Raw genomic sequence first — 12,009 nt, forward strand, 5'->3', positions numbered from 1 at the left:
AGTGCTGGGATTAAAGGCGTGCGCCACCACGCCCGGCGTTATTTTTTATTTTTTAAGATTTATTTATTTTTATGTATATGAAGATGCTGTTGCAGTCTTCAGACACACCAGAAGAGGGCACTGGACCCCATTGCAGATGGTTGTGAGCTACCTACCATGTGGTTGTTGGGATTTGAACTCAGGACCTGTGGAAGAGCAGTCAGTGCTCTTAACCACAGAGCCATCTCTCCAGAGCCCATTTCTTAAGTTCTTAAATAGACTTGATTATTTGTTGTTTTTTATATTAAAGAGTAGAGTTTTTTAAAATCTGGGCTGTAGCTTAGCAATAAGAGCTCTTGTCTGTCATGTTGGTGACCCTAGAGTTAATCTGCCCTTACCTTCAACCCCCACAAAAAAGACCTGAAAAAATAGACTTTTCTTATTGCAGAAAAGAGAAATACTGAGTATAAAGAAGCCTGAAGGTCACAGTGGCACTAACCTGTAACCCAGCATTGGGGACAGAGGCAGGAGGACTGCTGTGAGTTCGAGGCCACCCTGGTCCTCCAACTTTCAGCTTCAACTCAAGTTCACCTCCAGAAAAGTCTTACCCTTTTTAAAATTTCTGTATATGTATGGTGTGTGTGTGTTCAAATGTATGTGGGTACAGGCATTGGATGTATGTGTGGGGTGTGTGTGTGTTTGTGTGTGTATGTTCAAATGTGTGTGGGTACAGGCATTGGATGTATGTGTGGTGGGTGTGTGTGTGTGTTCAAATGTATGTGGGTACAGGCATTGTATGTATGTGTGGTGTATGTGTGTGTTTGTGTGTGTGTGTTCAAATGTGTGTGGGTACAGGCATTGGATGTATGTGTGGTGTATATGTGTGTTTGTGTGTGTGTGTTCAAATGTGTGTGGGTACAGGCATTGGATGTATATGTGGTGTGTGTGTGTTCAAATGTGTGTGGGTACAGGCATTGGGTGTCTTCCTCAAATGCTCTCACCATCTTCACTCAAGTGTGGTCTTTCAGAGAACCTGGAACTTGCAGACTTGGGTAGTCTAGTTAGAAAAATTTCTACATCCTATCAGAGGCACTGGAATTACAGGGCGGTGTCGCCATACCTGCTCCACCTCTCTTTGGGTTCTGGGGATGTAAACACTGGGCCTGGGGCGCACATGGCATGCACATTATCCACTGAGCCGTCTCCCCAGCTGCAGAAAACCTTTCCTAACCTGACTCACCATGATCGCTCTGCCCAGGTTAGTCCCCTGCAGTTCCATTATTTGTGTTGTCTTCATTAGAACATGCTATGTTGTCATCATGAGACATGCTTGCCGATAATGTTCTTTCCCCTTCTTGTTTCTAGAGTCCGATGTCCCCGCAGAGCTCCAAGTGTTAAAAGAGCCCCTGCAGCAGCCCACGTTCCCTTTCCTGGTGGCAAACCAGCTGCTGCTCGTCTCCTTACTGGAACACTTGAGCCATGTGCACGAGCCAAACCCGCTCCACTCCAAACAGGTGTTTAAATGTGAGTAAGAGTAACAAGAAGGTATTGTTAAAGAGAGCTTGGAGAAGACACTTCCCTTAGTGCGGTGACTCTGAGAAGCAGCTGGTGTATAAAAATCGCATGAAAAAGAAGTATGGGTGATTTCCCATTCCTTACATTCTTTTCAGCTTTCCGTTGTGTAATTTCTTCTAAGTATAAAATTGCATGTGATCCATAAATTAAAAAACTGTTTTGTGGCAGTAGTATGATATTCATGTAATTCTCGAGGCTCTCCTGGCTCTGGTTGGTGGGCAGCTAAATCTCGTTCTGCTTTCTCTGTTTTGAAAGTGTTGCAGATTAAACTCAGGGCCTCACCTCTCTTAGGAAAGCATTGAGACTCATCTTTAGACCTCACCTAGGTTTTTGTTTTTGGAAGCCCAGGCTAGCCTCAGACTCTATGTATCAGAGGCTGACCTTGAACCCCTCCTGCCTCTGCCTCCCAAGTAACTGGGGTGCAGCTGATGTGCTGCCATACCCAGTTTGTATAGTGATCTAACTCAGGGCTTCATGTATTCAAGGCAGACACTCTAACCAGTCCTCTGTAGATTTTCTGTGCATTCCTTCTTGGTTTGTTTTCTTCTGGTGGTGCTGGGCATCAACCCAGGGCTTCATACTTGCCAGGCTTTACTGCAGAGGGAGGGACAGCCTCAGCCCTATTGGTGTTCTTTTTTATCTCCCATCCTCTTTCTTACCCTTCCCCCTCCCCGCCCCTCCTCTCTCTCTCTTCTCTGTCTCCTGCCTCTCTTTCCCTCTCTCCTTCCTTTCTCTGCATTTTCCCCCTCTTCTCTTCTTGTTTTTCTCCCTTCTCCTTGTCGTTTGCTCTTGCTTCTTTCTTTCCTGTAAAGATAAATTACTTTATGTGTCTAGGCTTTTGCCTGCGTGTACGCCTGTGCAACACGTTGGATCTCCTGGGGTTACAGATGATTTGTGAGCCTCCTTGTGGGTGCTGGGAATTGAGCCCAAGAGCAACCAGCACTCTTAACCACTGAGCCAGCTCTGGAGTCTGCTCTCTTTTCTCTTTTTTCTTCATCTTCTTTGCCTTCCTCTTCCTCTTCTTCTTCCTCCTCCACCTCTAACACTTTCTCCTCCTTCTTCCCCTCCACCAAATCCCTGCCCCTGCTGCGACACAGGGTTTCTCTGTGAAGCCCTGCCTGACCTGGAACTCACTCTGTAGACCAGGCTGGCTTCATACAGAGATCCGCCTGCCTCTGAGGCCTCTTGATGGATGAGGTCAGTGACGTGCACCACCACACCCTCCCTATTCTTTCTCTCTTGTACCTTTCCTGTCTTTTCCCTGTTTTTCCTGTGTTCTCCCTCTTCCCCTGTTCTCTCTCTCCATCTTGGTTTTTCTCTTCCTCTTCCATTTCTGGTGTAGTGTGAACCACTACACTTCACCCTGTCTGTATTTCTTTATGCATAAATTAAGGATATCTCTACAGAAACACCTTTTATTGAGGCATCTGGTACACAGTCTATATGTCTATCTACTGTGTCCCCCTTCCTTTTTGAGACAAGGTCTCATTTAGCCCAGGATAGCCTTAAACTTGCTGGGCAGCTGATAGGTGACCTTGGACTCAGGATCCTTTGTAGTGTCCTGCATGCTGGGGTTACAGATTTGCTTGCCTTGTCCTGCCTGTTGTCAGGTTTCTAATAATAGCTTATCATGGCTTTTTCTTATAGTACTGTGCCAGACTTTTATCAAGATGGGGCTGCTCTCTTCCTTTACCTGCAGTGATGAGTTTAGCTCTCTGAGACTCCACCACAACAGAGCCATCACTCATTTAATGAGGTCTGCCAAAGAGAGAGTCCGTCAGGTAAGCTCTACCGGTGTATTTTGTATGACAAATACGTTTGAATCTTAGAACAACCATTTGTGGGAGCTGAAGACATAGCTCAGCAGTTACGAGCATTTGTGCAGGGCCCACGTTTGGTTCCTAGCACCTACAGGGTGGATCACAACCATTGGTAACTCACTGTGTGGTGACCGCCACAAACACCAGGCACTGAATGAGGTCAGGACTTGTAGGCAGAAACACTCATACACGTGAAATACAGTAAGAAAGAAAGGAAGAGGGGCTGGAGAGATGGCTCAGCGGTTAAGAGCACTGACTGCTCTTCCAAAGGTCCTGAGTTCAAATCCCAGCAACCATATGGTGGCTCACAACCATCTGTAATTAAATCTGATGCCCTCTTCTGAAGATAGCTACAGTGTACTTAGATATAATAATAAATAAATCTTTAAAAAAAAAAAAAAAGAAAGAAAGGAAGAAAACGGAACACTTGTTTTCCTGTGTTTTGTGGAGTTCAGTGGCAAGGCATTTGCCTCGTGTGCCTACTGTGGGCTCTATCCCCAGCACACACACACACACACAAAAGAAATAGAAAAAGTGATAATTTTTAAAGCATTACTTAATTTTAGTTATATGAATTGTTCTTAAATTGAAACTTGGTCAATTGACAATATTAATTGTTGTTACTAATATTTACTATGCTATACCATTTTATGGGGAGGGGGAAGGAAAAAAATTAGTCTAACCCTCCATGAAGCTTATGTTCTGATGCAGGGAGCAGGAAACAGTAGGGAAAGTTAGAACAGATGTGGGCGGGGGGGCACACAGGCAGGTAGTGGAGGGGTTAGGGAATGTTGGGAGGGGCTGGTGGCCACCCGGGCCTCACTGAGAAAGAGTGGTCACGTCCATGGCTGAGAGGGAGTTAACTGCAGGGGCCTGGGGTGAAGTGTTCCAGGCAGAGCCATGGACTTCGATGGAGCCTTAGCTAAGTGTGTCCCGCTCATTTTTGCAAGGCTGCCTTGCATTTAGACAGAGCGGGTAAAGGGGAGGGGTAACAGAGGGTGGGAGGGGCCATGGGAGTGTGGGATTGCTCCCACCTCCCGCCTTCCTCACTGAGTCCGGGCTGGGCAGTCACAGCAGCACTATAGCCCAGATATTTCTTGAACTCTGCAGTCCATGTTGGCTTCAACCCTCTCTACCTCCAATCTAAGCCACCTAAGTGCTGGGACAACAAACGTGATCTTGAGAGCATTTTAAGGAACTTGGTTTTACACAGAGTGGGCACAGAAACATTGCAGGATTCGGAGCATAAGAACATTTTAACAGGCTCACATCTGAGCCCATGCTGGAAGTCTCCATGGTGGAGAGAGTCAAGGGCAGGGCACGGGCAGGAGGGCTCCAAAGTGGGTGGTCACAGTGGAGGTGGGAGGAGTCGGTTTCTACAGAGATTTTTGAAGTGAAGTCAGTTTTCTCTCATGGAGCTCCTTGCAGATCAGTTCTCAGCTTGGAAATATTTAAAATCATGAACTGTTAAGTAACATTATAATGTTATTTTAGCTGGGCTCGTGGTTTAGTCCTATAATCTCATCACTCAGGCAGAGCCAAAGAGGATAGCTGTAAGTTTGAGACTAGCTTGGTCTGCATGGTGACCAAGGCTAGCCAAGGCTACATCAACACCCTTTATCAAAAACAAACAAGAGAAAGCTATTATCCTTATGTTGAGGGCTCAGGTTTGTAATTCAAGTACCCAGCAAGTTAAGGCAGGATTATGAGTCTTAAGGCCAAGTTTTGCTATGTAGAGAAATGCGTTTCACAAAAGCCCCTGTAAAGACGTAAAGTCCTGGACTGTGGTCTGCCTTGGGGATTTGAGCAGATGAGTTACTGGGGTGTTGAGTTTGATTCCTTGTTCATCAAATGTTTCACGTGGTTCTTAAAGACAATATTTTGGTTTTAGGATCCTTGTCAAGATAATTCTTACATGCAGAAAATCAGGTATGTATCCTGTGCTTTTTCACTAACTCAGATAAGTCAAAGAAATCAAAATGAGTTTATAAAAATTACTCCTTTATTCTTTGTGTTTTGAGACATAGTCTTGCTGTGTAGCCCAGTCTGGCCTGGACGTTAGCTCTCTCCTCCTGCCGCCATCCAGCATGCTGGATTACAGGCCTTGCCCACGGCCATGTCTGTCTGCGCTAGGAAAGCGCACAGCCTGAGGCCCGCACCATGCACTGCTCGAAAGTTTCCTTTGCTTCTCATGTTCCCCACTGCGTGTGGCTTCTCTTCAGCTTGCCCTTCCCTCCTCTGTGTATTTGAGACAGGGTCTCATGTAGCAGGGGCTGCTTTCACATTTGCCGTGTACTGAGACTGATCTTAAATTCTTGGTCCTCCTGGCAGGCATAAAGTCTTTCTCTGTGTGTGTGAGTGTGTAGATGTGCACACTTTCTGAGTGCTGGCATCCATCTCTCTGTGTTTGTTTTTTGTTTGTTTTTGTTTTTTGTTTTTTTGTTTTGTTTTGTTTTGTTTTTTGGTTTTTCGAGACAGGGTTTCTCTGTGTAGCCCTGGCTGTCCTGGAACTCACTCTGTAGACCAGGCTAGCCTCGAACTCAAATCCACCTGCCTCTGCCTCCTGAGTGCTGGGATTAAAGGCGTGCGCCACCACCACCTGGCTCTGTGTGTGTTTGAGTGAATACATTTGCATGCACCCGTGTGCCACTGCACTTGGAGGCCTATTGATAAAGCTATTTTCTCCATCTTGCTTCCCGTTACATATGGAGGTCTTATTGCATGCGAAACTTTGTGATTCATTTAGTCTAGCCAGCTCGCTTGCTCTGGGCTCCCTTGTTTTTTCCTCCTTACTGCTGAAATTGCAGGTGGGCCACCATGCCTGGCAGGCACGTATGTTGGCACAGGGCTCTGCACTGCAGCCCTCATGCTCACAGACAGCAAATGCTTTTTCCACAGAGCCGTCCCCACAGCCCTCTTCCCTGCTTGGTTGGTTTGTTTGTTTTGTTGTGTTTGTTTGTTTGTTTGTTTTGACTCAAAAGTCTTGTGCAACCCAAACTGTCTTTCTGCTGGAGGTCCTCCTGCTGGGATTATAGAGTGTGCAACCGTGTCCAGCAAACGCCACCGTTCATTTGACTGCTGCTACTTCTTTTAGGAGACCACCATTGGCCTTTTACCTTACTCACAAACTCTTAAAAGCCTGTAAGGAAGCAGCATCAGTCAGGAGTTTAAGGCTGGGAGTTGTGTGGTAGGGTATAACTGGAATCACAGCACATGGCAAACAGAAATGGGAGGCTAGCCACATGTCGAAGGCCAGCCTTGAACTTCCTGAGTTCCAGGAAGCCTGTGGACTCCAGAGGAAGATTTTGTCTCGAATTTCCAGCTACCCCCAACCCCCAAACCACTAAAACAAGAAATCTAAGTCAAAATTGCAGATAACGGATGTGCGCAACTGTAACATGGGCACTTAGGAGGTAATATCAGCAGGTTCAGAAATCTAAGGGTCAGCTCTGGCTACTGGAGACCCTGTCGCTCAGAAGAAAAGCAAAAGCTTACCTAATTCCTTACGCTAATTACATCTTCTGTCTCGTTTCTGCTGTATATAAAGCATCCTTGCTGCTTTCTACTGGAATGCTAATTACTAACTTTAACGAGCCCTCTTGCTATTCTTACTCCAGTCTTTGTTTACCCAGCCATTTTCTTCCCATAGGAAATTAGAGATTTGCAGCTGATTCTTCCTGCCTTGCAGTTTGCTGATAAGTGAGTCTCAGCAGGCTGGGAACCCAGTCCATGCCTTTGATTGTCACCTCACAATACTGACAGCCTGTTTGTGTTTAACTTTCAGATCCAGAGAGATAGCCTTCGAAGCACAAACTTCACGCTACTTAAATGAATTTGAAGAGCTTGCCATCTTAGGGAAAGGAGGATATGGAAGAGTTTACAAGGTCTTCTTTCCTTTTTCCCTTTTTGCTCACCTTGACCTGTGTTTATTATGCTGTAAATGTATTTCAATTTGAGAAGTTATTTCGTTATTATGATAGAAGTACCCAAAAGATGCCTAAAATCATGTGTTTTTATTTTCACTTATCATTTACAGGCAGCTGATGGGTTGTTGATTGTTTAGATAGTTCTAGAAACTTTGGATTTTTATTCTGTAGTTTAGGGTGATTAAAAATGTGCTACAAGGGGCTGGTGAGATGACTCAGTGGGTAAGAGCACCCGACTGCTCTTCCAAAGGTCCAGAGTTCAAATCCCAGCAACCACATGGTGGCTCACAACCATCCGTAACGAGATCTGGCGCCTTCTTCTGGAGTGTCTGAAGACAGCTACAGTGTACTTACATATAATAAATAAATAAATCTTAAAAAAAAAATGTGCTACAAGCTTGGCATGGTGGCACACATCTTTTATTAAAGTCCTAGGATGGCAGAGGCAGGTGGATCTTGGTATTTGAGGCCAGCCTGGTCTACAGAGCAAATGCCAGCCCGGCCAGGACTGCATGGTTAGATCTTGTCTAAAACTGCATGGTGAGATCTTGCTTGAAACAAAGGAAGAAAGAACGAACAAGTGATGTAAAAAGAGTTGAGTGTGGGAAATGGATTTGTAGGGAGGAAAGGGGATTACAAGGGTGGGAGGTGACAGTGACTTTTGTTTGTCCAAGTATGACGACACCAAAGAACAAACTTAATTAAAATGGAATTGAAGATACTTTTAACCTAGTATTTTCCATTGGTAGTTTAAGGATTTTCAGGAGGATGATGCGATTGGCCTTACTCATACAAGAAGTTGAAACTTAAAAACCGTGTGCTGGAGGCTGTGCTGCGGAGCTCTGCCTCAGCCGGGTGATTTTTGCCTGGCACGCAAAGTCCTGGATTTGATCCCCATCATGACTCAGACCTACAGGGCTTCATGCCTGAGGGAACTGGAGTCAGGAGGATCACAGGTTCAGGGTCATCCTTGGCTACAAAGTGAGTTGGAGGCCAGCCTGGGCTACTTGAGACCTGGTCTCAAAAAGAATAAAAATCATGTTACTAAAAGTAATCACGTTTCCACATTGGGGCCGTGTGCAGAGTTTTCTCACACTTGTCTGCCTCAGCCCAGAAGCTGTTGCTGTTGCAAGCAGTTTCATTTGCAAAGGTCCTGGTCAAAAGGCTGGGGCTGGCGAGATGGTTCAGCGGGTAGTAGCAATGGCTACTCTTCTGAAGGTCCTGAGTTCAAATCCCAGCAACCACATGGTGGCTCACAACCACCCGTAATGAGATCTGATGCCCTCTTCTGGTGCGTCTGAAGTCAGCTACAGTGTACTTATGTATAATAATAAATAAATCTTTGGGCCAGAGTGAGCAGGGACTGAGCGAGTGGCAACCAGAGCGAGTGGAGTTGACTAGAGCAAGCAGCGGTCCTACAAACTCAATTTCCCACAACCACATGAAGGCTCACAACCATCTGTACAGCTACAGTGTACTCACATACATAAAATAAATAAATCTTTAAAAAAACCAAAAAACAAAAAACGACAACGACCAGGGCTGGCTTTCCCTCTTGTAGGAAGAATGGCTTTAGCTTAATTTGATCTCTGGTTAGTTTGGGTTACCAAAGCTCACATGAGATGAATTCCTTTCGTCAGTTGTATTCGATGGAATTTAATGCTTTTTCTTTTCTTTTAGGTCCGGAACAAATTAGATGGTCAGCATTATGCAATTAAGAAAATCCTGATTAAGAGCGCAACTAAAACAGATTGTATGAAGGTATGACTCTGGACGGGCGTGCGTGCAGTAGCATGTGCCGTGGAGTTGTGTGTGAGGCTGTAGACACCCCGTCCTTGTGGGGGTTGTTCCTGAGGCACCACCCACCTTGGCTTTACACACAGGGTCTCTTGCTGTACTGGGGCTGCAGGACTGGGTGGCCTGTGAGCCCCAGGGGTCCTCGTCTCAGGCTCCTTCCTCAGTGTTAGGTCACGAGCATCACCAGATGTGACATGCCCAGTCTTTTTCCAGCCACCAACCTCAAGTTTTCATGCTTGGCAAATTGAGCACCTGACTATCCAAGCTGTCTCCCTAACTCTGAAGGAAGGACGGGAGGGTTTCAGAAAGTGGTTTGAGCTGGGCCTGGCATGGTGGTGCTAAGTGGAGGTAGGTGAAGGGGAACCCCACACAGTATGGAGCTCCCTCCCAGACCCCGGATTAGGCACAAGCCACCTCCACACACCTATTTTCACAGAGATCCTTTACGAAGCAGGAAGAAAGTCAAGCGCTGCCCTCTGGCTCAGGAGGAAGCAGCAGCAGCAGACCTCGCAGGTGTCATTGTCAGGGCCGGAGAGGGGAGGGCTGTGCTAGAATGGGCTGGCATGTGGTGGTGTGTGCTGATTGGGCATGTTAATTAGGTGAACCAAAGGGGGCCCTTGATTGCTGGACTCGGATACTTTGATAGCTGGACCTTGGTGGTCAGCCTGAGGCATGAATCTGGCATAAGGAAGTGTTCAAATAAGGGAACACACCTTGATGGCCTGCTCTAAGGATGTCATCTGTGGTTCACAGGGAGAAGGAATGGGGAAGGGCAAGGCGTGCCAGGGCCATGGCTGCAGAACCTGGGCCTGCTAGAGCCCGATAGTAGGAGGATCAGTTCAAAGTCTGCCTCTGGTGTAGAGCAAATTGCAGGCTAGACTGGGTTCTATCAGAGCCCATCAGAAAAACCACCCCCACCAAAAAAAAAAAAAAATAATAATAATAAGATAATCTGGTTTGAGCTGGACTTGCTACAGTCACCAGTAGTCTTAAGTTACTGAGAATGGTGAGGTAGGATGATCATTTGAGACTAGCCAGGGTTCTATAATAAAATCATGTTTCAAAAAGAGTGTCCATGGTGAGTCAGGTATGTAGTCCCACTTCTCAGGATGGAGCTGGAGAATTGAAAAGTCAGGGCCTACGAGGGCTTCAGGGTGAGTTCAAGGCTAGGCAACTTAGACTCTTTCTCACAAAGTCAAAGGGAGGCTGTAGACGTCCTGCAGAGTGTGCGGGCGTGCTTGCCCCAGTGTGGAAGGCTCTAGGTGCTACCATAGTGCAGGGGTACCCCAGGAGGGAGCTGCAGGGGATAAAACCATGTTGACGTTTTGAAAGGGGCAGATCTGGATTTATATGTATATAATGGCTAAGTAATAGGTTGTATTAATAAATATAGAAGATATGAAAACTAATTTTTATTTCATGTAATTTTTCTTTAAAGTCTGATTTTTCTATTTTTTTTAATACATTTATTTTATTTTGAGATTATGTTTAACAATGTAGACTAGGGTGATCTCATACTCAGCCTGCCTCTGCCTCCTAAATACTAGCACTAAAGTCATGGGACAGGCTGTGTACATGTCTGCATACATGTGTGCCCACAGTGTCTGTGCGAAGGTCAGAGAATAACTTGTGGGTGTTGGTCCTCTCCTTCTGCCATGTGGATCCCGGGGACTGGATCAGGTCATCAGGCTTGACAGCAAGGTGTCTTTGCCTTCTGAGCTGTCACGCTGCTTGCTTATCACACTGTGCAGTCTGTTAGGTAAAGGATGGCCCAGTACAGGCACATCTCCTACTCACACGCTGGGTGGTGCCGGATGGATTCCCTTCTCCTCCAGGCCACCGTGTCTCTGACTGCTTAAAGAACAGTGACAAGTCCATCATGTCCCAACTATGACCCAGCGCTGAGCAGGAGAACCAGCCAGACTACCGCATTGTGAGACACTGTCAAATCAAACAGAGACAAACAACCACTCCACGGTGCTGGGGATGCAGCTCCCCGGTGGAGAGTTTACCCAGCATGCTCAGTGCCCTTAAATTCTCAGCAGCATTGAAAAAGGAAAGAAGACAAACGTTATAAAACAATAGCAGGGTGACGGGTCTCTCCTGGTGGGGAGGGGCACAGGAATCAAGGGAACTTTCAAAACCAATTAAGTGTGGAGTTGCTGGAACAAGTGCCATTTGCCTGGGCATGATGGCACATGCCTTTAATCCCAGCACTCAAGAGGACCTCTGAGTTCTAAGCCAGCCCTACATATGGAGGTCCAGGACAGCCAGGGCTAGAGAGATTCTGTCTCAAAAACAAACAGTTGCTCTTTGTCTTTCACGAGAGGATTCCCGTTATCTGTGGCATTCCGGTTCCTCTTTAAGAAGGGTTACTGCTAATCTTCCAGGGCAGAGAGTATTGGAGAGCAAATTGGCAGTGCGAACCCTTTGTATCATTTTGTTTAGGTGCTACGGGAAGTGAAGGTTCTGGCAGGTCTCCAGCATCCCAATATTGTTGGCTACCACACTGCATGGATAGAACACGTTCATGTGGTTCAGCCGCAAGGTAGGTTGCTTTTTATTTCATTCATTTCCTTTGGGAGGAGGTTACTTTTGAGGCAGGGTCTCTCTATATACCCTGTCCTGGCACTTACTATGTAGACCCGGCTGCTCCTGAACTCAGAGGTCTGCCTGCTTCTTGCTTCCTGAGTTCTGGGATTAAAAAAGATTGTGTCACCATGCCCAGCTTTTTTTTTTTAAAGTGGTTATTTTTTTAATTTTAAGCTTTATTTGTTTGAGGCAGAATCTATGTAGCCCTGGCTAACCTTGAACTCATGGAGATCCACCTGCCTCTGCCTCCCAAGTGCTGGGATTAAAGGCACTCGCCGCCACACCTAGCTGTCCAGCTTGTTTCTTTTTTTTTTTTTTTT

At 46.1% G+C, this 12,009-nt stretch overlaps 1 protein-coding gene across 1 annotated transcript in view; it reads left to right on the forward strand.

Annotated features, from left to right (window-relative positions):
- The window catches only part of Eif2ak1 (eukaryotic translation initiation factor 2 alpha kinase 1), a 35,581-nt gene that overhangs the window by 3,051 nt on the left and 20,521 nt on the right, over positions 1 to 12,009 (forward strand). The window contains exons 2-7 of the mRNA XM_021161984.1: positions 1,345 to 1,503; positions 3,202 to 3,335; positions 5,266 to 5,303; positions 7,159 to 7,258; positions 8,981 to 9,061; positions 11,546 to 11,645. Coding sequence (XP_021017643.1) covers positions 1,345 to 1,503; positions 3,202 to 3,335; positions 5,266 to 5,303; positions 7,159 to 7,258; positions 8,981 to 9,061; positions 11,546 to 11,645 — 612 coding nt within the window. The remainder of the gene's footprint in view (positions 1 to 1,344; positions 1,504 to 3,201; positions 3,336 to 5,265; positions 5,304 to 7,158; positions 7,259 to 8,980; positions 9,062 to 11,545; positions 11,646 to 12,009) is intronic.

The sequence above is a fragment of the Mus caroli genome, chromosome 5 (assembly GCF_900094665.2).
Source record: "Mus caroli chromosome 5, CAROLI_EIJ_v1.1, whole genome shotgun sequence".
NCBI classification, from domain to species: domain Eukaryota; kingdom Metazoa; phylum Chordata; class Mammalia; order Rodentia; family Muridae; genus Mus; species Mus caroli.